Source organism: Pongo abelii, chromosome 1 (genome assembly GCF_028885655.2).
Source record: "Pongo abelii isolate AG06213 chromosome 1, NHGRI_mPonAbe1-v2.0_pri, whole genome shotgun sequence".
In the NCBI taxonomy this organism is placed as follows: domain Eukaryota; kingdom Metazoa; phylum Chordata; class Mammalia; order Primates; family Hominidae; genus Pongo; species Pongo abelii.
Window position 1 is genome coordinate 118,845,989 of NC_071985.2, and position 23,450 is coordinate 118,869,438.

A 23,450-nucleotide genomic window follows, 5' to 3' on the forward strand; every position below is an offset into this window, starting at 1 on the left:
TTTTGTTGCTAAAATAGCTCTTTTGTTTTCTTTTTTGGATAGGACGTCAAAACTGGACCAATGGGGCCAAGCTGAAGTATTGAACTTTCTGCTACGCTACCAACCCCGCAGTGAGGAAGAACTATTTGACATTCTCAATCTGTTGGATAGTTTCCTCAAGAGCAGTAGCCCAGGTGTGGTGATGGGAGCTACCAAACTTTTTCTGATCTTGGCAAAAAAGTTTCCCCACGTACAAACTGATGTCCTTGTGCGGGTCAAGGGACCTTTGCTAGCTGCCTGTTCTTCAGAGAGCCGTGAGCTCTGTTTTGTTGCTCTTTGTCATGTACGCCAGATCTTGCATAGTTTACCAGGTCACTTTAGCAGCCACTACAAAAAGTTTTTTTGCTCCTACTCGGAGCCCCACTACATCAAACTACAGAAAGTGGAGGTGCTGTGTGAGCTGGTGAACGACGAGAATGTGCAGCAGGTGCTAGAGGAGCTTCGAGGGTACTGCACGGATGTGTCTGCGGACTTTGCACAGGCTGCCATCTTTGCCATAGGTAGGTGTCTGCTCCTTTTCCTTCTTGAGAACCTAGACCAGCCAGCAAGAAAGCTGTGGTTAGAGGAGCCATAGAGAGCAAAGGGCATGAATCTTGCTTCAGAAGCAAAGTACTGTGCACTAAATAATTGGCTCAGTGACTACAAACACGGGGGAAGAGAGTTTTTTTTGTTTTTTGTTTTCTTTTTGGTCAAGATTGGTGTTGCTGTATCTTCCAGGATGGAGAATACAGGTAACACAAACTACAATACTTAAAATTTTTGTTGTCTTCTATCCAAAATGCTTTCCTATACATCATCTTACCACAGTATCGTGAGGTAGTCAGGAGAAGTAGACAAATGTCATTAACTTCATTTTAAAGATGAAGACACTCAGGCACAAAAACAGTTATCAAATTGCCAAAAGGCGTATAGTTTTAGAAATGGGACTGAAATCCAGCTTTCCTGACTCAAAGTCCTGTGTTAATCCACCAGTCATTTACTGAGCTTCTGCTGTGGGCTGCGTATTGTGCTGAACGTAGATCAATACAGAATAATTCCTAAATCTTACAGACTTTTTCATAGTGCCCTGTCTGGAATTGAAAAGGCTGGAGTGACTCAAAAACTGAACACAGCTCTTGAGCTAAGTTTTGAAGGATTTCAAGTACAGGAGGAGGAGCAACCCTCATATTTGGAATAAAGCATGGTTATTTTAGGGGCAGAGAAGAGGGAGCAAAGAGGAGACAAGAAATCCTTAGGAGACTGCTGTCAAGTGTCCCCCACAAAAATACTCCATTGCGGGTGTGCTGCAACAAAAAGAGTACCTCATATCTGGCTGCCTTGTAAATACCTTTGTTACTATAAGTTTTCAACCTTGTTTAATGGGGAATTGTTTTGCTATGAGCTTTCAGTTTTCTAGTAGTCAGTGAGAAAAAATGATTTTTACCAAAGTTCTCTTTATAGCAAACTTATATTCTTAGTTCATTAAGTAAGGAGTGAATTTTTTTCTTTTTTTTAGATAATTCTGTTTCTTTTGTCTTTGACTGGTGGGAGATGATTTTAGATTGAGGTGCTAATATTTCACTTAGCAGTTTTCTCTGCTTTCCCTTCTTCTGTAGGTGGCATTGCCAGGACTTACACAGATCAGTGTGTTCAGATTTTAACAGAGTTGCTGGGTCTTCGACAAGAGCACATTACCACAGGTAATGCCTGCCTTTTTAGGATTTTTGGTTTTTTTTGTCAAGTGCCTGGCCTATAGTAGTTACTCAAAACATGTTTGTTGTTGAATGAGTAATATAGAGATTTGAACTTTTCCTTGCATCATCATCTGTCGCTGTTAGAGAAGCATAAAGTCTATAGATCTAATAGGATATTGAGTCTTCAGGCTGCCATGAGTCTATAAGGCTATACTATAGATAATGAAGGCTACTAGGATGACCTTGCTTGATATTTCACCATCTTTACTTCTCTTTTTGTTTTATGGCAGTATGCCATAGGCAGTGGCTTCCAGGGTTGGGACTAGGGTAAGTCAAGCAAGATGCCTAGGATGCAAAATTTAAGAAGGCACTCACTCTTAGGTTCCTGCAAGAGCCAATCCTGCATGTCTTCTTCAATTTTGAACCCTAGGCACCTCACTTGTGTTATCATTTTCCCAGGCCTGGTGGTTCCATTTATACTGTCTTTCGTGTTTCATTCAACAGCAATACTACCCCACATTTGCATACGGCTTAACATTTTACAAAGTGCTTTTTCATACGTTAGTTCATTTATCCTCACGTCAATCTGATAAGAGCAATATGCATTCAAGAAATTATTGCTCATTTCATTACATTTCTTAGATAACCATTGACCACACCTCCAAAACCCATTTTACAGAAATCCAGCCAGAACCATGAGTCTGAATACATGACTGTTCTTAAGAATCCTGCCTACCTGGAGGCTCTAATCCTGTGCTCTTGTACCCTGGCCTGTATTGTAGTGGTGGTGCAGACTTTCCGAGACCTGGTTTGGTTGTGTCCTCAGTGTACTGAAGCTGTGTGTCAGGCCCTGCCCGGCTGTGAAGAGAACATTCAAGATAGTGAGGTAGACTATAATTTTCCTTTACTTCTAGGTAGAGGGAGAATGCTTGAAACCCTGCCCTTTGAAATGGAATCTAATTATTCTCTCTACCCTGTGTTTGAAGTGGACACTCTTCGAATTGATTGCCACCTTAGATTCTCTTTTGGATATAGATGGCATATAAATTATAAAGACAAGATTTATCTGACGTTTTTTATTACAAAACTCTGATACCATTGTTCTCTTGAACAGTTTTGTTTTGTTTTGTTTTGCTTTGCTTGAGATAGAGTTGCCCAGGCTGGAGTGCAGTGGTGCGATCTCGGCCCACTGCAACCTCTACCTCCCAAACTCAAGTGATTCTCTTGCCTCAGCCTCCCGAGTAGAGTAGCTGGGATTACAGGTGTGCGCCACCACGCCCAGCTAATTTTTGTATTTTTAGTAGAGAGGGTTTTGCTATGTTGTCTAGGCTGGTCTAGAATTCCTAGCCTCAAGTGATCCACCCGCCTCAGCATCCCAAAGAGCTAGGATTACAGGCATAAGCCACTGCGCCCCACCTCTCTTGAACAGTTTTGAGTCAGAGATTTAGACCATGGAGTTTTTAGCTAGAATGAGAATTATAATCATTTGTGAAATTTTTACAAAGATTTGGACGTAATCACAGGTCTACTGACTTAAATATTCAGGGGTGTTGGACCTAGACAGATAAAACTTTTTTTTTTTGAGACAGAGTCTAGCTCTGTTGCCCAGGCTGGAGTGCAGTAATGCCATCTTAGCTCACTGCAACTTCCGCCTCCTGGTTTTGGGCAATTCTCCTGCCTCAGCCTCTCGAGTAGCTGGAACTACAGGCGTGCACCACCACGCCTGGCTAATTTTTGTATTTTTAATAGAGACGGGGTTTCACCATGTTGGCCCGGCTGGTCTCGAACTCCTGACCTCAGGTGATCCACCCTCCTCAGCCTCCCAAAGTGCTGGGATTACAGGCGTTAAGCCACCGTGCCCGGCTGACAGATACATTTTTAAGAAGCTTCACAGATGACTCTGATGTGCACTCTAGGTTAGTAACCATTTTTGTGAAAAATTTAGAGAAATTCTTTGAGCAGCTGCTCAAAGGCCCCAAACCTGAGGAAACCTTATTTATTGCTTAATCCAACATAGGCTATGAAAGTTTTGAGTTTCCTCTTGTGTATTAGAATTTCATTCCTGTTTGTTGTAGAGAGTATAGTAGGGGGAATCAGTAAATTAAATGAAGTAAACTAAAGATTATACCTTTTCTGCTGGCACTAAGCGAAAAGCAAAACCAGTGGCTGTCTATTATCTCCTGTGTTTTAGACAGTCAAGTGTTGAGCACTTGCTCTTATTCCTTTATTCTCTAGGGGAAGCAAGCACTTATTTGGCTACTTGGTGTCCATGGGGAAAGAATTCCTAATGCTCCTTATGTGTTAGAGGACTTTGTTGAGAATGTGAAGTCGGAAACATTTCCAGCTGTTAAGATGGAGCTGCTCACTGCTTTGCTGCGCCTTTTCCTCTCCCGACCTGCTGAGTGCCAGGACGTGCTAGGACGTTTGTTGTATTACTGCATAGGTGGGTTTTTCAGAAGGAAATAGTATTTGCCATGACCCACAGTAAAAATTCTTAATAGCTTTCATTGTTTGGTGAGTCACGTCTGGGACCCGAGAAGAAAATGTGAATGCTTCCTAGGTTTTCCTCTCTCCTTCATTTTTTTCTCCTATTATGGTTGGCACAAGAGTAGGAGGAAAGTGGTTTTGTTTTTAATGAAGTCAATCTGTTGTCTTACCTCAGAGGAAGAAAAAGATATGGCTGTACGGGACCGAGGTCTCTTCTATTATCGCCTCCTTTTAGTTGGCATTGATGAAGTTAAGCGGATTCTGTGTAGCCCTAAATCTGACCCTACTCTTGGACTTTTGGAGGATCCGGCAGAAAGACCTGTGAATTGCTGGGCCTCAGACTTCAACACACTGGTGCCAGTGTATGGCAAAGCCCACTGGGCAACTATCTCTAAATGCCAAGGGGCAGAGCGTTGTGGCCCAGAGCTTCCTAAAACTTCATCCTTTGCTGCATCAGGTAAAAACAGCCCTTACCTTAAATCTTGTCATGATAAATCTTTACCTTTTCAATGATTGGTGGAAAGTAGAGTATCCTAGCACTAAACCTCAGACTGTTGCCTGAATTTGAAGCATTTGTGAGCAAGAAAGAGGTTTGTCACTGGTTATTTCAGCCATTTGTCCAAAGATAAAAGTCACATTGTGTACATTTGGGAATTTGGATAAAAAACTTAGCTCCTGCAGATTAAGAACATCTTTCACGCAAGTTTTCTGTGTCTTTTAGGACCCTTGATTCCTGAAGAGAACAAGGAGAGGGTACAAGAACTCCCTGATTCTGGAGCCCTCACGCTAGTCCCCAATCGCCAGCTTACTGCTGATTATTTTGAGAAAACTTGGCTTAGCCTCAAAGTTGCTCATCAGCAAGTGTTGCCTTGGCGGGGAGAATTCCATCCTGACACCCTCCAGATGGCTCTTCAAGTAGTGAACATCCAGACCATCGCAATGAGTAGGGCTGGGTCTCAGCCATGGAAAGCATACCTCAGTGCTCAGGATGATACTGGCTGTCTGTTCTTAACAGAACTGCTATTGGAGCCTGAAAACTCAGAAATGCAGATCTCTGTGAAACAAAATGAAGCAAGAACCGAGACGCTGAATAGTTTTATTTCTGTATTAGAAACTGTGATTGGAACAATTGAAGAAATAAAATCATAACAGAGTCTTGTTGCTTGTCTAGAGTAAGATAAATAACTATTACAGTTTCTTAGTTTTTCTTATTAGAGCTGCCAGTAAGTCCAGATAATATCAGATACAAAGGAGAGTGGAAAATCTAGAAATCAGGATTCTTAAGTTTTTGGCCAAAGAACATTGATTCATTCCTTTCATTCCTATTGGCAATTGACCTCATTTTTCAATGATGATGTTGTAGAGGTTAATGTTGGTAAGGGGATGGGTTGAGGATGGGATTTGGATTATTTCCTAATCAATTTTAGTAATTGTGTTGGTAATTAAAGATGGCTGATGTGTGGAAACTGATAGGGGTCATCATTTGTGGGGGTCATCTTTTCTTCCCTGGATTATTATAGTAAATTCCTAACTGTTCTCATATTTCCAATCGTGCTTTTAGGCCAGATTCCAAAGTCCTTAATATCATCTAAAGTACCTCTTTGGTGTCAAGTCTTGCCACTCCCAAAATGACTTCTTTTCTGGCAGAAGCAAACCATTTGCATTGCAGTTCCCTGTATACACCTGCTTCTTTCACCTCTGTGTTAACTTAAACCTGCTTTTATTTATTGCCTAGAACATTTTCTCACCCTCATATCTTCTTGAATTAACAACCTCGTCTATCTTTCAGTGTTCAGCTCCCTCATAAGCTCCTTCAGGAAGTTTTCTTTAACCCTCACTGCCTTCATTAGGGGTCTCCCTCAAGCTGTCAAAGTAGCCAGAGCATACCTCTAGCAGTAGTACTGTAATTGTTGTTGCTTGTCCTCAATTTTTATTCTGTTCTTATCTGACCACATTTTGTACATTGAAGCAACTTATGGCAAGAACAAATCTCATAAAATGATGGTAAAATATAAATAGTGAATCCAGAATGGGAAAAATTAAAATACCAGTTAAGACCAGCTAGGTTGGGGATGGGGAAATACACAAATGTTCAGGCTGTATGGGCCTATTAGGTGATATAGTTGAGCCTTGATTTGTCTCTGTAGGTGATTTAGCAGTCAGAGTTAAGGGAAACAGTTATAATTGTCATCAGAGAGGAAGAAACATTGATTTCTAAAAGAAATGTACATATAGTTTCACATAGGTGGTACTAAGATATGTGCAAGATCCTATGAGAAGTTAGTAATGGGTTTCACATGACTTTCTTACAGTATTCTTCAACAAAAGCAGAGAGCATGACTTTAATATAGAGCTTAGACTGTGTGCAGTTACTCATGCCTATAACCCAGCACTTTGGGAGGCCAGGGAGGGAGGATTGCTTGATGCCAGGAGTTCAAGACCAGCCTGGGCAGCATAGTGAGACCCTGTCTGTAAAGAAATTGAGTTAGCCAGGCATGGTGGCACATGCCTGAAATCCCAGCTGCTCAAGAGGCTAAGGCAGGAGGATTGCTTGAGCCCAGGAGTTTGAGGTTACAGAGAGTGGTGATCACACCACTGCACTCCAGCCTGGGTGACAGGAGACCCTGTCAAAAAAAAAAAAAAAGAACATACAAAAAAGTAGGCTAGATATGGTGGCTTACGCCTTTAATCTCAGCACTTTGGGAGACCAAGGTGGGTGGATCACTTGAGGCTAGGAGTTTGAGACCAGCCCGGGTAATGTAGTGAGATCCCCATCTCTACAAAAGTAAAAAATTAACCAGGTGTGGCAGTGTGCGCTTGTAGTCCCAGCTACTTGGGAGGCTGAGGTGGGAGCATTGCTTGAGCCTAGGAGGTCAAGGCTGCAATAAGCTATGCTCATGCCATCGAACTCCAGCCTGGGCTACAGAGCAAGACCCTGTCTCCATGATAATAGTAATAATAACGTGGTGTTTAATGAAGGCATTTCTTCAAGGACTTAAGATAACATGATCCAAGTATATAGCCTTTATCATCCAGCTTAATTCAAGGATTTCTACTACGTAGATACATAGATGAGCACATACCCTTCAGATAATTTTTCACCTATCACCTCTCTCAGCTAGGCTCTTTTTTTTTTTTTTTTTTTTTAAATCTGAGACGGAGTCTTGCTGTGTCACCCAGGCTGTAGTGCAGTGGTGTGATCTCAGCTCACTGCAACTTCTACATTGCAGATTCAAGCCATCCTCCTGCCTCAGCCTCCCAAGTAGCTGGGACTACAGGAATGCACCACCACGCCTGGCTAATTTTTGTATTTTTAGTAGAGCTGGGATTTCGTCATGATGGCCAGGCTGGTAACGCCTGATTTCAAGTGTTACCCAGCCTCAACTAAGCTCTTAATAGGAGTAGATAACAGTATTGAATTTTCTGGTAAGAGCCTGGGTTTTGTGAGTTGTTTATTGAATGGACTTCCCCATTGAACAACCTTTTTTTTTTTTTTTTTTTTTAGGTGGAGTTTTGCTCTTGTTGCCCAGGCTGGAATGCAGTGGCGTGATTTTGGGTCACTGCAACCTCCACCTCCCGAGTTCAAGCAGTTCTCCTGCCTCAGCCTCCCAAGTAGCTGGGATTACAGGTGCCCGCACCACACCCAGTTAATTTTTTGTATTTTTAATAGAGATGGGTTTTCACCATGTTGGTCAGGCTGGTCTCAAATTCCTGACCTCAGGTGATCCACCTGCCTCGGCCTCCCAAAGTGCTGGGATTACAGGCATGAGCCACCGTGCCTGGCCTGAACAACTTTTAAGAATGATTCTTTCCTTTTATTTCCATAGTGCCTGCCACATAGTATTACTCAGTAAATCTTTATTGAATAAATGGCTGTATATAATTAGATTCTGATGTGTTTTGGGATTGATGTTTGAAATGGGTTTTATGATATTGTATCAACTATATGGAAAATAATGGAATTTATTCTAGACCAGGATTTCTCAAAAGTGGCAATACTGACATTTGAGGCCAGATAATTCTTTGTTGTGAGGGGCTTTCCTCTGCACTGTAGAATGATTATTAGATCTCTGGCCTCTATCTACCCACTGGATGCCAGTAGAACCCTCAGTTGTGACAACTAAAGATGTCTCTAGACATTGTCAAAGGTCCCCTGGGACAGGGGGCAAAATTGCTGTTACTTGAGAACCACTGATTTAGACCATGGATCCTCAGGGACAGGAAAGGGAGGGATTAGAACAGCTTCAGAATTGCATTTTCTGTATTTTTATGGTTCAGCTAAATGGTGAATGTTTAATTAGGTACTAAGAGAAATAAAACTGAAGTGCTGCCAATTCAAAGTGTAGCAAGGGGCTGGGCGTGGTGGCTCACGCTTGTAATCCCAGCACTTTGGGAGGCCGAGGCTGGTGGGTCACAAGGTCAGGAGTTTGAGACCAGCCTGGCCAACATGGTGAAACTCCGTCTCCACTAAAAATACAAAGAATTAGCTGGGTGTAGTGGTGGGCACCTGTAATCCCAGCTACTCGAGAGGCTGAGGCAGGAGAATCACTTGAACTTGGGAGCTGGAGGCTGCAGTGAGCCGAGATTGTGCCACTGCACTCCAGCCCAGGTGACAGAGTGAGACTCCATCTCAAAAAATAAATAAAAAAAAAAAGCATAGCAAGGGAACAGGATGCAGGTGGTAGAAATTGAGTAAACTGATTGACTTTTTAAAATTAAAGACTATAACTGAAATGTTGATCTAAAGAAAATTAGGTATGACTAAGCAACTGAATAAATAATAATACTAAAGTGATCCCAACTATTGGAGCTTTTAGAAGACTATGTTCTATTTGGTTGCTTTTCTATAATGTAAGACGCATACATAGAATATGAAATTGTTGCTTTTGGAAAATATACTTTTAAGATTATCTCAATGAAGAACTGATTTATCCTGTAGCCTGGTTTTACTAATTTATAAGCAAAATGACTAAAGCTCAGGTATACTATGAAGTTAATTCTTTAATATTTCCCCCACTAGGAACTCTGTATAGCTTCTGCAGACATGGGGTTTGATGATGTGATGTAAGTAGATGTTTATATTTTACAATCCATGAAGGTAGTCGATACTGTGCTCTTAGAACAGCAGCATCTAATGTCATTCTTAGTTGACAGGTAAACAGTATGTTATGTATGTAATGAGGTCCCACAAAGACAATAGTGTTTTGGAACACTGCAGAGGCAATAATTTGCATATTACCATCATTTTATAGTTATGAATCAGTGAGTGTGATGTGTTTCCATTACCCCTATTTTTGAACAGGCGTTCTGTTAAAAGTATTCTATTCCTTTCTTAGATATGGGATGTTTAGGGGAGAGGGGACACATTACTTGTTTTCTTAGTTACAAGTCTCCATGTTGAGAGGAGTTACACTCAAGGATCTTCATCCACATGCACATCTGGTACAGATGACAAGATCCTGGACTTTAAGCCAATGATATAATGAGACAAAGCTTTTTGGGGAGGGATGTAAATTGTTGTGGTCAGAGGGTGGCAAGAGAAACAAGTGATGGTGAAAAAATTCTGGTGTCATCATTTTTCAGTAATAATTAAGAGCACAATATTACAACTGCAAGGGTGAAGGTATGTGGGCTGAGGGAAAGGGATAATTTTGGAGGGTGCTATATTGAAGGCCCAGAAGAAGTAAACAAACTTGGAAAAAATTTACTCCACATTGCTAATGACAGCCTGTACTCTGTTTCTATACTTTACAACATTGATTATACAAGACAATGCAAAGGAGTTGAAATTAGATTTTTTTTTTTTTTTTTTTGAGACAGAGTCTCGTTTTGTCATCCAGGCTGGAGTGCAAAGGTGTGATCATGGCTCAGTGAAGCCTTGATCTGGGCTCAAGTGATCCTCCTGCTTCAGCCTCCTGAGTAGCTGGGACTATAGGTGCGTGCCACCACCCCTGGACTCAAAATTCGATTTCAAAGATGGCGTAAGCATATTGATAGTGAAATGAGGAAGGTGGTTTATTACTGTGGGAAAAGCTTGAGTTTAATGTAAGACAGACTTGGTTTAAAATTTCTATTCTGCCACTTACTGATGTGTGAACTTGGGCAAGCTATTAAATACCGGCTGGATGGTCTCATAAATATTTTTGTTTTTTATATATTGTTTTGGGAGTATGTCACAAATGTATTTTTTAGAATCCTTCAACTGTCGTTGGCTAGCTCTAATGTGAAAGGAGATTGGCCTAGAATTTTCTCTGAGTGCCCTTCTGATGTTAAAGGTCTGAAGCCTACTTAGTAATAATGAGGTTTCAGCCCTTTTGCCTCTAGAGAGAATGAGTGACAGATAATGACAAATGAAAATAGCACTTTAGCTACATGGCAACATAATTTGTGTTCTTACTCCAAAAGCAATTTATGATTATTTTTAAAAATTAAGACTTTTTAAGAGCAGTTTTAGGTTCAAAGCAAAATTGAAACAAAGGTACAGAGATTTCCCATATACCCTCTGCCCCAACACAAGCATAGTCTTCTCCGTTATCAACATCCTCAATCAAAGTGGTACAATTTGTTGTAACTGACGAACTTACCTCATCAATTATTACCCAAAGTCCAATTACCACCCAAATTCCTCCTCATCTTTTCATGGCCTGATAGCTCTTTTTTTTTTTTTTTTTTGAGACAGAGTCTCGCTCTGTCACCCAGGTTGGAGTGCCATGGTGCCCTCTCAGCTCACTGCAACCTCGGCTTCCCAGGTTCAAGCAATTCTCCTGCCTCAGCCTCCTGAGTAGCTGGGATTACAGGCATGAGCCACCGTGCCCAACCAGCTCATTTCTTTTTAGCACTAAATAATGTCTATTGTCTATATGTATCACAGTTTATTTATTCATTTACCTACTGAAGGACATATTGGTTGCTTCCAAGTTTGGGCAGTTATGAATAAAGCTGCTATAAACAACCATGTGCAAGTTTTTGTGTAGACAAGTTTTCAGCTCCTTTGGGTAGATACCAAGGAGTATAATTGCTAAATCATATGGTAAGAGGATGTTTAGTTTTGTGAGAAACTGCTAAACTCTTCCAAAGTGGCTGTACCATTTTGCATTCTTACCAGCAATGAATGACAGTTCCTGACCCACATTCTCACCAGCATTTGGTTTTGCCAGTGTTCTGGATTTCGGCCATTTTAATAGGTGTGCGGTGGTTGTATGTGTTTTAGAATGGAACAGAAAACACAAGATTGGCTTTGATATTTTGCAAGATAGAATCCATTCTGAACAACTGACTTACTGTTTATGCTTGCATCTTTTTTTGTTTTTTTCTTTTTGGAGACAGAGTCTTGCTCTGTTGCCCAGGCTGGAGTGCAGTGGCATAATCTCGGCTCATCACAACCTCCGCCTCCCAGGTTCAAGCGATTCTCATGCCTCAGCCTCCCGAGTAGCTGGGATTACAGGCACGCACCACCACGCCCAGTTCATTTTTGTATTTTTTAGTAGAGATGGGTTTTGCCATGTTGGCCAGGCTGGTCGTGAACTCCTGACCTCAGGTTATCTGCCCGCCTCGGCCTCCCAAAAGTGCTGGGATTACAGGTGTGAGCCACCACGCCTGGCCTATGCTTGACTCTTTTATTAGTTGGAGCTGTTAATATTAATAACTTCACCAGGTCAGACAGGTTGAGTGGTAAGTTTGCTGATAGGTTTGATGGCTGCTTCTGAGACCCAGACCCAAAATTTAGGTTTAGCTACATTAAGAAGGCAACCACTACAGATAAATGTCCAATCATGAGATCTCTTAAAACAATGATGGAGTCCAACCCTGTTAGGAAAATCCTTTTGCTTGACAGAGAATCTCAGATCTCTTTCCTCCTGGTCATTATGCATTGGGTTAAAAGGAGGACATTTAACATTTATTGTATGCCAAACAGTGCTAGGCCATTCCGCATGTTATCTTATTTAATCCTCATAATTTATCTGTGAAATATTTTCTATTGTCCCCATTTATAATTCCAAGTTGTTTGAATTTTTTTTAACCTTCCCAGACTTTATATCTGCTACCTCTCTGCCTAGAATAGTGTTATGCCTCCTTTTCGCATAATGAATGCCTACTTATTCCTCAGAGCTCATCTCAGATGCTACTATTTTAAGGAAGCCTTCCCAGTCCCCTAGGTTTGTTTCCCTATTAAACTGATCAAAGGCTTGAATTCCCTATTACACTTCACTGATCAAAGTGCACTGATCTCAGTAGCACAAATAACAATGTGATTAGTCATTTAATATCTGTCATTTCTGCTGAAGTGTAAGCTTCATGAGCACAGTAACTGTGCCTGTATTATTTTTCTATGTTACTTGTAGTGCCAACTATAGTTCCTTGTTCAGTAAATTATTATTATATGATTATGGCAAATAAATTCCATAAACAGAAGTTGAACACTGGTCCACTGTAACTTCAAAACCTTCCTTTAAATTGTACCATATGCAGAACCTAAGAAGTCAAGGAAGTATTTCTTAATAAAATTACTCCAGAGGCTCTTCCTGAACTCTATTTCAGTTCTAGATTGGCTACCTAACGATAAAAGTTAAGCATTAATTTTATGTGGTTAGGGTGTGGTCTGAGATAGAGAACCTGAAGTCTTTAAAGTCTCCCAAGTTCCAAGTAGGTAATCCCTTCTGAGAAGTCCCACCTTTCTGAGCAGCTGTGTTTGAAGAAAGCTAGTGGGAAAAGTTCCAGGATTACATGTCAGGAAACTACAAGAGCTAGAAACATTTGTTGATTTACCAGTGTTTTTAACTTCCTGCTGGGCTGAAAACTGCTTGTTTTGTGGAAAAGCAAAACTTGACAGCAAACATCTAAAATGAAGAGCTCCCAAACTTTTGAGGAACAAACGGAATGCATTGTGAACACTCTACTCATGGACTTCTTGAGCCCAACATTGCGGGTTGCCAACCGGAACCTATGCTGTGAAGATGAAGTAGATTCAGGTAAGGTTCCTGGCCTAGGTGGTGATTGCGGGTCAATAAGAGTATGTTTTCAGCCGGGCGCAGTGACGGATTCCTGTAATCTCAGCACTTTGAGAGGCCAAGGCGGGTGGATCACCTGAGGTCAGGGGTTTGAGATCAGCCTGGCCAACATGGTGAAACCCCATCTCTACTAAAAATAGAAAAATTAGCCAGGTGTGGTGGCTCATGCCTGCAGTCCCAGCTACATGGGAGACTGAGGCATGAGAATTGCTTGAACTTGGGAGGTGGAGGTTGCAGTGAGCTGAGATCACGCCACTGCACTCCAATCTGGGCGACAGAGACTCAGTCTCAAAAAAAAAAAAGAGTATGTTTTATTTATTTCCTTTAAGTTTCAAAAGGCAAACTCTAAGCTTTCAGTAACACCTAAAGGGAAAGAGGTTCTCAATGAAGGGAAACTTTCTATTGGTGTTGACAGAACATTTAAGCTCTTGGGAGATAATGATGTGAAAATTATTTAAAAGACAAGACAAATTTTTCTCATTGCCCAGATTCCTGGGACTTGCCATTGCTTCAAGCATTGTAACAAATGTGTTCCCTCTGTCATAGGAGAGCCTTGTTCTTTTGATGTGGCTATCATTGCTGGTCGCCTTCGGATGTTGGGTGACCAGTTCAACGGAGAATTGGAAGCTTCTGCCAAAAACGTCATTGCAGAAACCATTAAGGGACAGGTCAAGTTTCTATTTCATGCTATCGTTTGCTGCTTTTTTTTCTATTTCAAACTTCCTTTTCTTACTACTCCTGTACTACGGTGACTAGGAATGTTCTATGAAAATATTTGGGGGCTTATATTTCAAGGAAGTATAGCAAGAATTCTCCAATTGCTAAAATCTAAGTGGTACAGAGATGGAAAATTTTGGGCATAGGCTGATGAACCTTCAGTTTGTCTCTACTTGGTCTTCATCACAGCTGTGCTTAGTGTGCATAGAGCACATTTATAACACTTTATTCTTGGCAAAGTATAGTATCTTTTTTTTTTTTTTTTTTTTCAGACAGGGTCTTACTGTGTCACCCAGGCTCAAGTGCAGTGGTGTGATCTCAGCTCACTGCAGCCTCCACCTCCTGGGCTCAAGCGATCCTCCCACTGCAGCCTCCTGAGTAGCTGGGACTTCAGGCAAGTGCTACCGTGCCCATCTATTTTTTATTTTTAATTTTTAGTAGAGATGGGTTTTTGCCATGTTGCCCGGGCTGGTCTTGAACGCCTAAGTTCAGGTGATCCACTCACCTCAGCCTCCCAAAGTGCTGGGATTATAGACGTGAGCTACCACACCCAGCCTATGCTTTTTTTTTTTTGAGATGGAGTCTCGCTCTGTCACACCCAGGCTGGAGTGCAGTGGCGCGATCTCAGCTCACTGCAACCTCCACCCCCCGGGTTCAAGCAATTCTCCTGCCTCAGCCTCCCAAGTACCTGGGACTACAGGTGTGCGCCGCCACACCCAGCTAATTATTTTTTGTATTTTTAGTAGAGACGGGGTTTCACCCTGTTGCCCAGGCTGATCTCGAACTTCTGAGCTCAGGCAATCTGCCTGCCTCAGCCTCCCAAAATGCTGGGATTACAGGTGTAAGCCACCACACCCGGCCCCAGCCTATGCATATTTTAATACTTATTTTGTTGGGGGTGGGCATCTTTTTTCCTCCAGGGTCCAGCAGTGAAGTATATACAGGAATGACAGGCAGTCTACAAGTTTGATGCAATGAGAGATAAACCCTACAGCAGCTCACTGGCATTTCATCAGAATGCTGATTACTGGCAGTAGCACTTGGACTCTGTATTAGATGTAAAGCAATAAGGCAGTGTCTAGGAGATGTTGCTGATGTATAGCAACAATGACAGCTAATATTAACTTATCACTTACCATGTGCAGTTATTATCTTACTTAATTATTATGGCCCTGTATGAGTTATCATGGAAGCTATTATCGCCACAGCAACCTCTCCCCATCTGCATATAACACCACAAAAGCAAACATTTAACCTGTTTTGTTCACTGCCATATTCACTCAACCTATAACAGCGCCTTATATATAATAGGTCCTCAATAAGAATTTCTTTTTTTAATGTTTTTTGGAGACAGAATCTCACTGCAACCTCTGCCTCCTGGGTTCAAGTGATTCTCCTGCCTCAGCCTCCCAAGTAGCTGGGATTACAGACGCTTGCAACTATGCCCGGCTAATTTTTGTATTTTTAGTAGAGATGGAGTTTCACCATGTTGGCCAGGCTGGCCTGGAACTCCTGACCTCAGGTGATCCACCCACCTTGGCCTCCCAAAGTGCTGGGATTACAGGGGTGAGCCACCGCGCCTGGCCCATCTGGGCGGACCACCTGAGGTCAGGAGTTCCAGACCAGCGTGGCCAAAATGGTGAAACCCCGTCTCTACCTAAAAATACAAAAATTAGCCGGGCGGATCACTTGACATGAGGAGTTCAACACCAGCCTAGCCGACATGGAGAATCCCTGTCTCTACCAAAAATACAAAAATTAGCTGGGCGTGATGGCCCATGCCTGTAATCCCAGCTACTCGAGACACTGAGGCAGGAGAATCGCTTAAACCCAGGAGGCGGAGGTTGCAGTGAGCCAAGATCACGCCACTGCTCTCCAGCCTGGGTGACAGAGCAAGACTCTGTCTCAAAAAAAGAACCACCCTCTTAACCGTTATGCTTTATTTGTCCTACTATACACAGCTTGGGCAGTGCGCCTACACTACGTTCAGGCAGAGCTGGACCTGTTACTCCCAGTTGCTTGCCCTGAGGCTGTCCTAGGTAGTTGATAGCTGAGTCGACTTTTTTTCTCATTAAACATATTTTTTTTGGCTGGGTGCTGTGGCTCATGCCTGTAATCCCAGCACTTTGGGAGGCCGAGAGGGGCAGACTGCTTGAGGCCAGGAGTTTGAGACCAGCCTGACCAACATAGTGAAACCCCGTCTCTACTAATAATACAAAAATTAGTTGGGCATGGTGGCGCACACCTATAATCCCAGCTACTTGGGAGGCTGAGGTAGGAGAATCGCTTGAACCCAGGAGGCAGAAGGAGGTTGCAGTGAACTGAGATCTTGCCACTGCACTCCAACCTGGGCAACAGAGCGAGACCCTCTCTCAAAATAAATAAATAAATACAAATACAAAAATTAGCCAGGCATGGTGGCACACAACTGTAATCCCAGCTACCTGGGAGGCTGAGACAGGAGAATTGCTTGAATCAGGGAGGCGGAGTTTGCAGTGAGCCGAGATGGTGCCATTGCACTCCAATCTGGGTGATAGAGCAAGACTCTGTCTCCAAAATAAATAAATAAATAAATAAATAAATTATTTGACTTGAACCTGTTTTAATAAAAAAAATATATTTTGAAACAGCCCTAAACTCAGAGAAAGGTTGTAAGGATAGTACAAATAATTTCTCTCTTGAATCATTTGACAGTAAGGAGTTGACATATTTCATCAACCCCTAATACTTTTATACTTCCCTCAAACAAGGACATTCTCTAATGTAACCACAATCTAACCATCAAAACCAGGAAATTAACATTGATTCATTATCATCTAATCCTTAGATCTCATTCAAGTTTTACCATTTGTCCCAATAATGTAATTTATAGTAAAAAGTTGTAGGCCAGAATCACATATTGCATTTAGTTGTGATTTCTCTTTAGTTTCCTTCAATCTGGAATTTTTCCTTAGTCTTTCCTTGATTTTCATGACCTTGACACTTGAAGACTATGGTCTATCTTGTTGAATGTCCCTTAACTTGGGTTTGCTTGATGTTTCTTCTTGAATAAATTAAGGATATGTACCTTTGGTAGGAATATCACAGAAGTATTGCTGTGTTCTCAGTGCATTGCATCAATTGGCACAAGATTTCATTTTATCCCAGTATTGATGTTGTTAACTTTAATCACTTAAGATGGTGTCTGTAAGGCTTCTCCTCTATAAAGTTACTCTTTTCCCCTTTGTAATTAATAAGTGTTTTATGGAGAGGTACTTTGAAACTATGTAAATATCCCACATCTCATCAAAATTTCATTGCATTCATTTCTTATCAGCATTGGACCCATGAATTCCTACTTTATTCTGTGGATTATAATCTGTTAACATCATTATTAATTTAGATGCTCAAATCATCCTAGTTTTAGCTAGTGGGAGTCCTTTCACTCTAGACTGCATCTCTTTGATGTGTCTCTATTATTATTTGAGTACTTCCTTAATTTCTGACAGAAGATCTTATACTTCCCTAGCCCCAAACTGAAATCAACCATTCTCCAGAGAGCTCTGGTTTCTTTTATTTTTTGAGATGGGGTCTCACTCTGTTGTCCAGGCTGGAGTGCAGTAGCACGATCTCGGCTCACTGCAACCCCTGCCTCTCGGATTCAAGCAATTCTCCTTCCTCAGCCTCCTGAGTAGCTGGGACTACAGGCACACACTGCCACGCCTGGCTAATTTTTTTTTTTTGTGTGTATTTTAGTAGAGATGGGGTTTTACCATGTTGTCCAGGCTGGTCGCGAATTCCTGAGCTCAGGCAATCCGCCTGCCTCGGCATCCTGAAGTGCTAGGATTACAGGTGTGAGCCACCGCCCGCCTTTTTTTTTTTTTTTTTTTTTTTGTCTTGAGACGGAGTCTTGCGCTGTCGCCCCGGCTGGAGTGCAATGGCGCGATCTCGGCTCACTTCAACCTCTGCCTCCCGGGTTCACCTGATTCTCCTGCCTCAGCCTCCCAAGTAGCTGGGATTACAGGTGCATACCACCACACCCAGCTAATTTTTTATATTTTTAGTAGAGATTGGGTTTCACTATGTTGGCCAGACTGGTCTTGAACTCCTGACCTCATGATCTGCCTGCTTTGGCCTCTCAAAGTGCTGGGATTACAGGCCTGAGCCACCATGCCCAGCCACTGGTTTCTTTTAATGGAGAATGATGTTTAGAAATCAAGATCTAGGTGCCCTCCCACATGGATGTCCTTTTCAGCTTGTTTGGGCTCTGATATTCAGCTCTGACCACCCTTGGCCCCCCTAAATCCCCACAGATCTTGCTTGGACCCACCTAATGGCTTTTAGATCCCATTTTTGAAAAGGAAAGAGGAAAAGGAAGAGCTACTCAATTATTTTAATTAATTATTATTATTTTATTATTAATTCTAATTAATTACTATTTTTGAGACAGTCTTTCTCTGTTGCCTAGGCTGGAGTGTAGTGGCTCAATGATAGCTCACTGCAGCCTCAATCTCATAGGCTTAAGTGATCCTCCCACCTCAGCCTCATAAGTAGTTGGGACTACAGGCATGTGCCACCATGCCTAGCTACTTTTTAAAATTTTTGATAGAGACAGGGTCTCAATATGTTGCCCAGGCTAGTCTTGAACTCCTGACCTCATGTGATCCTCCCACTTTCGCCTCCCAAAGTGTTGGGATTACAGGTGTGAACCACTGAACTCAGTCTTTTTTTAATTTGAGATGGAGTCTTGCTCTGTCACCCAGGCTGGAGTGCAGTGGCGTGATCTCGGCTCACTTCAACCTTCGCCTCCCAGGTTCAAGTGATTCTGCTGCCTCAGCCTCCTGAGTAGCTGGGATTATAGGCCTGTACCACCATGGCTGGCTAATTTTTGTATTTTTAGTAGAGACAGGGTTTCACCATGTTGGCCAGGCTGGTCTTGAACTCCTGACCTCAGGTGATCTCCCAGCCTCAGCCTCCCAAAGTGCTGGGATTATAGGTATGAGCCACTGCTCCCGGCCTTTACTTTAGAGGTTCCCAGATATTTCCTAGTCATTCAAGCAATACCTTTACAATTTAACCATCTGGACTATTACATACTTAATATTTTTCTTTCAAATCATTTTTCATTCATTTTGTTTAACCTAAGCAATAATACCTGAAATCATGGGTTTGATGGACTACTTATGTATTTTCAAGTGCCCATTAAGATAACAAAATATTAAAATGAGAAAAGATTATCCATCTACCCTCTAAGATTTCCTTAGTTACCACCAATTACACATTTGGCACTCTAAGAAACAATTGCTTTACTGGATTCCTGCACCTGCAGCCTCCTACACTTTTTGAGTGATACTCTGTTGATGTTTCCTTTGTCTTTCCTCAGGCAGGAGCTATACTCCAGAACACAGTGGAATCTCTCAGCAAGACCTGGTGTGCTCAGGATTCCAGCTTAGCTTATGAGAGAGCTTTTCTGGCAGTGTCAGTGAAACTTCTTGAGTATATGGCTCACATTGCTCCTGAAGTAGTGGGACAGGTGGCTATCCCCATGACGGGTATGATCAATGGGAACCAAGCCATCCGGGAGTTCATCCAGGGCGAGGGAGGTTGGGTAAGTGTGTTGGGGCTCCTGGTTTTGCTAGGTATTTGCACTGTTTTTGTACTAATACCTGGGATTCCAATTCATGACCCTTTTTGTAAATTGGAAACCAACAGGAAAACAGGCTTCCCTATTTTGCTGAAAATGCCTAGATTTTCTTGCCATGGAAAAATGGAGCAGACAGAAGCTCAGCCTGTGGATGTTGGACTCCAGAGTCATGCTACCTTAAATATTGACTGCTGACTACTGGAAAGCTAATCTTCATTTCCTACACATAATCATGTATAAAGTATATTCATAGTAGAGTTCTAATTTCAGCCTGGCTTCACTCTGTTCCTTTGTAAATTTCTGGGTCTTTTTTTCCTAACATCTTTATGTGTGTGTTAGGGAAGTCAGAATCACCTTAATAGTATCTAAGAAAAAACAGTCTTTGCTGTAGTGGTAACTATAGAAGGTATTCTAAGCCCATGTTTTAGTAATCATCAGAACTTATGCTGTCATAGAGCACTCCTTTCCATTTACAGGGTCAGTGAAAGCCTTAATAAGAGCTACATTTCCTGGAGCTATCTGCAGATCATTTCCTGGTTTCTTAGGAAGTTCCTGAAAGCAATTCCTTTGACTGTAGGATTTTCTCTGTCTTTCCTAGGAAAATCTGGAGAGCTGAAGAGGTGGAGCTATTCACAAGACTGAACACTTCCTTGTTGACTGATTGGGTGATTGATTCCTGGGAATTCAAACAAACAAATAAAAAAAAACTTTTTTCATTTTATCAGAACTGAACTTAGCTGAATAAGTTATTTTTTACTGATTGTTAAAGTTGGGAGCAGCTGCCAGAGGCCTACAGAGTTGGTTTTTGTTTTGTTTTGTTTTGTTTTGTCAACTTAATGCAAACCACAGAGATTTTCTACTTTCTGTTTTCACATGAGTTTTAATGAGGTTCTGTTGAAGCAAAGACCCCTAGACATGAAGTAATGACTTGTTAGTAGTGGAATTATAAGCAATAGGGCAGGCCTTTGCTGGAGGTATTTTGAGAGAAAGGGAGAACAATGGAAACTATTTCTTCAGATGTAGCCCTGTCTTTTGGTAAGAATTGTGCCTACTAATTTTGCAATTTAAAGGATTTCAGGAAGCTTTTTGGTTGAAAAATCTTTTTTTTTTTTTAGATGGAGTCTCACTCTGTCGCCCAGGCTGGAGTGCAGTGGTGCGATCTCAGCTCACTGCAAGCTCCACCTCCCGGTTTCACTCCATTCTCCTGCCTCAGCCTCCTGAGTAGCTGGGACTACAGGCGCCTGCCACCATGCCCGGCTAATTTTTTGTATTTTTAGTAGAGACGGGGTTTCACCGTGTTAGCCAGGATGGTCTGGATCTCCTGACCTCGTGATTCACCCGCCTTGGCCTCCCAAAGTGCTGGGATTACAGGCATGAGCCACCTTGCCCAGCCTAAAATCTTGTTATTTTAGGTTGAGCATTTTCATTCAAAATCATCCCTAAACTTCATGTTAATTTCACCTGAGAAGGACTGTTTCATGCATTTTAGAGGTTGGAAGCAAAAAGCAAACAAACAAACAAAAACAGTTGTTTCTACTAGGAAGGTCGAAGAAAATAAAAGTTACTCCATTATTACTGCCACAGGATGCAGGAAGTGCTGGCCCACATCTAGGACAGCAAGGCCACCCCAGCTTAGATGAAGCTAGCTGCATAGCACAAAGCTTTAAAAGTGTGGTTCACACACCACTTGTGGACCTTATTAAATTGCTGATTTGCATTCCTAGAGATTCTGATTCTGTAGGGGTAGGCTGGAGCCTAGGAACCTACCTTTTAAACTAGTTCCATAGGTGATTCTGATGTACATAAAGAATGTGACAGCCATCACTATAGAGAATAGATTGACAAATTACAACCCACACGTCAAATCTGGCTTGCTGTCTTATTTTGTAAATAAAGTTTTATTGGAATAGAGCAACATTCACTTGTTTACATATTGTCCATGGCCGCTTTTGTGCTACAATGGCAGAGTTGAATGATTATAGAAGACCATATGGCTGGTTAAGTCCAAAATATTTACTAGCTGGCCCTTTACAGAAAAAGTTGGCTGACCCCTTCTCTAAATCAACATTTCTCCTTGGTAACTGAAACTCTGTTACAGTCCTGACAATTCCAGCAAACACAGCTGTAGATAGGGTTTAAACTCAAAGATATTTAACTCTTCTTTGGGAACTTAGTCTCCATATGTTTGTTAGTTCTTGCATAATCCACAGTTTCTCTGGGTCTTCAGCCAATCAGAGAGCTCTGTAGCTCCTGAGTAGTCCATTTCTCTTGCCCTACAAGGGAGAGTGATTGGAAGCAAAGCTTATGATTTGTATGATCTTGTATCTCAAAATAGTCCTTAATGATCTAATAGATTAGTAGGCAGTCATCAGGTAGAGACTCCAAAAACCAGACTACTTTCCTGAATATGAAGAAGAAAGGCATTGCTACAGTGATTCATGAAAAGCAGCATTAATAACTTTGGCTAAAGTTTAACAAAGCTAACCACTTCCCCTCTATCAGCCAGCCATCTATGTATCTCCTCTAAATGCAGAGAAGTAAATATGTAGTCCTGTTAATATTTATTTTTGCTTTTTAAAGTTATGCTTTGGCCTGGTGCGGTGGCGTATGCCTGTAATCCCAGCACTTTGGGAGGCTGAGGCAGGTGGATCACCTGAGGTTAGGAGTTTGAGACCAGCCTGGCCAACATGGTGAAACCCTGTCTCTACTAAAAATACAAAAAATTAGCCAGGCTTGGTGGCACGTGCCTGTAATGCCAGCTACTCAGGAGGCTGAGGCAGGAGAATCACTTGAACCTGGGAGGCAGAGGTTGCAGTGAGCTGAGATCGCGCCATTGCACTCCAGCCTGGGCTACAAAAGCGAAACTGTCTCAAAAAAATAAAGAAAGAAAGAAAATAAATAAAGTTATGCTTTTTCCTCTATTCCTAGTTAAATCACAACAGGTTAGTAATCCATAAATGATGTGTCCTGTTTCTCTTTAGTAGAAATTATATTTTTGGCTACCAGTTAAGAAACTTGTACTCCTTTGTCCCTTATGTTACTATAAACTCAAGATGATGAGTTTTGTGGTATTTGACTTCATAGGCAAAATCAAAATTTTTACTTTGTTGCTATTCTGTTTTATGAAATAAACTTCTGTCTATGCATTTGAACTAAGTTTCAGCAAATTCAATCTAAATTGAATAATTTCAGCTCCCTGTTTTATCCTATGTTGCTCGTAAAACAGTTCCAAGTATACTGCATTATCTTGAGATTTGAAGATATGGTGCCCACGGGGATTATACTAGGCAAATGCGTTAAGCAGCTCCGGCCTAGGTGTTGTGTATTTTAGGACACTCTATCTTAGGAGAGCTTAAGCAATTGGGCTGCAGGAAGAAGACATTGTAACCCAGGAATTAAAAATGGATTCAGATTGCCTGATTTTAACACTTTAGTTTCACCATAGGCTAATTATGTGACACTGGGCAAGAGACATAATTTTTCTGTACCTTAGTTTCTACATTTGTAAAATAGAGATAATTTGGTAACTTATTAATAAGATTTTTGTGAGAGATAAATAAAACAAATACACTTTGTAAAGGGTGAGTGCTTGGAATATTTTAAACACTGTGCCATTAGCAATTTGGAATTCTATATTATGCAGTTCATAAGGTTCTAGCTTGACTTTTTTCTCTCTCCATTAACCCTGTCTCTCACAGATGCAAACCACTCTTAATGGCTTTACTTTCACATCAATGTGAGTGATTCCTAAATATGATTTATTTCCCTTCTCAATTCCATACGCACAGATGCTTATTATTTATTTATGTGTACCTTTCTTATCCCCATACTCTCCCTGTTTGCGATACAACTAGCTCAAAACCTCAGTCATTTTTACCTTGTATCTCTCTCTCCAGTCCAACT

At 41.5% G+C, this 23,450-nt stretch overlaps 2 protein-coding genes across 7 annotated transcripts in view; both read left to right on the forward strand.

Annotated features, from left to right (window-relative positions):
• The window catches only part of AP4B1 (adaptor related protein complex 4 subunit beta 1), a 35,168-nt gene extending 29,815 nt beyond the window's left edge, over positions 1-5,353 (forward strand). For 3 of the 6 annotated variants that reach the window (XM_054553967.2, XM_009246086.4, XM_002810403.5), the window contains exons 6-11: positions 43-539; positions 1,635-1,718; positions 2,495-2,598; positions 3,948-4,155; positions 4,375-4,656; positions 4,921-5,353. In XM_054553967.2, the coding sequence (XP_054409942.1) occupies positions 43-539; positions 1,635-1,718; positions 2,495-2,598; positions 3,948-4,155; positions 4,375-4,656; positions 4,921-5,348 (1,603 nt within the window). In that variant the 3' untranslated portion in view covers positions 5,349-5,353. The remainder of the gene's footprint in view (positions 1-42; positions 540-1,634; positions 1,719-2,494; positions 2,599-3,947; positions 4,156-4,374; positions 4,657-4,920) is intronic. The other 3 variants (XM_054553981.2, XM_054553971.2, XM_009246094.4) reach the window with 1 other exon arrangement.
• A 3,348-nt stretch (positions 5,354-8,701) lies between these two features.
• On the forward strand, positions 8,702-22,451 carry BCL2L15 (BCL2 like 15). The gene is made up of 4 exons (XM_002810405.3): positions 8,702-13,168; positions 13,754-13,875; positions 19,287-19,511; positions 20,146-22,451. Exons 1-4 carry the CDS (start codon positions 13,042-13,044, stop codon positions 20,161-20,163), a joined length of 492 nt encoding a protein of 163 aa, XP_002810451.1. The 5' UTR covers positions 8,702-13,041; the 3' UTR covers positions 20,164-22,451.
• The last annotated feature ends 999 nt before the right edge of the window (positions 22,452-23,450 follow it).

Bases quoted from the DNA above. Each gene is read 5' to 3' on its own strand.
- BCL2L15 (XM_002810405.3), top strand. From the start codon at position 13,042: ATGAAGAGCTCCCAAACTTTTGAGGAACAAACGGAATGCATTGTGAAC. The intron at 13,169-13,753 runs GTAAGGTTCCTG...CCTCTGTCATAG, and splicing joins TGAAGATGAAGTAGATTCAG to GAGAGCCTTGTTCTTTTGAT. The intron at 13,876-19,286 runs GTCAAGTTTCTA...GTCTTTCCTCAG, and splicing joins CAGAAACCATTAAGGGACAG to GCAGGAGCTATACTCCAGAA.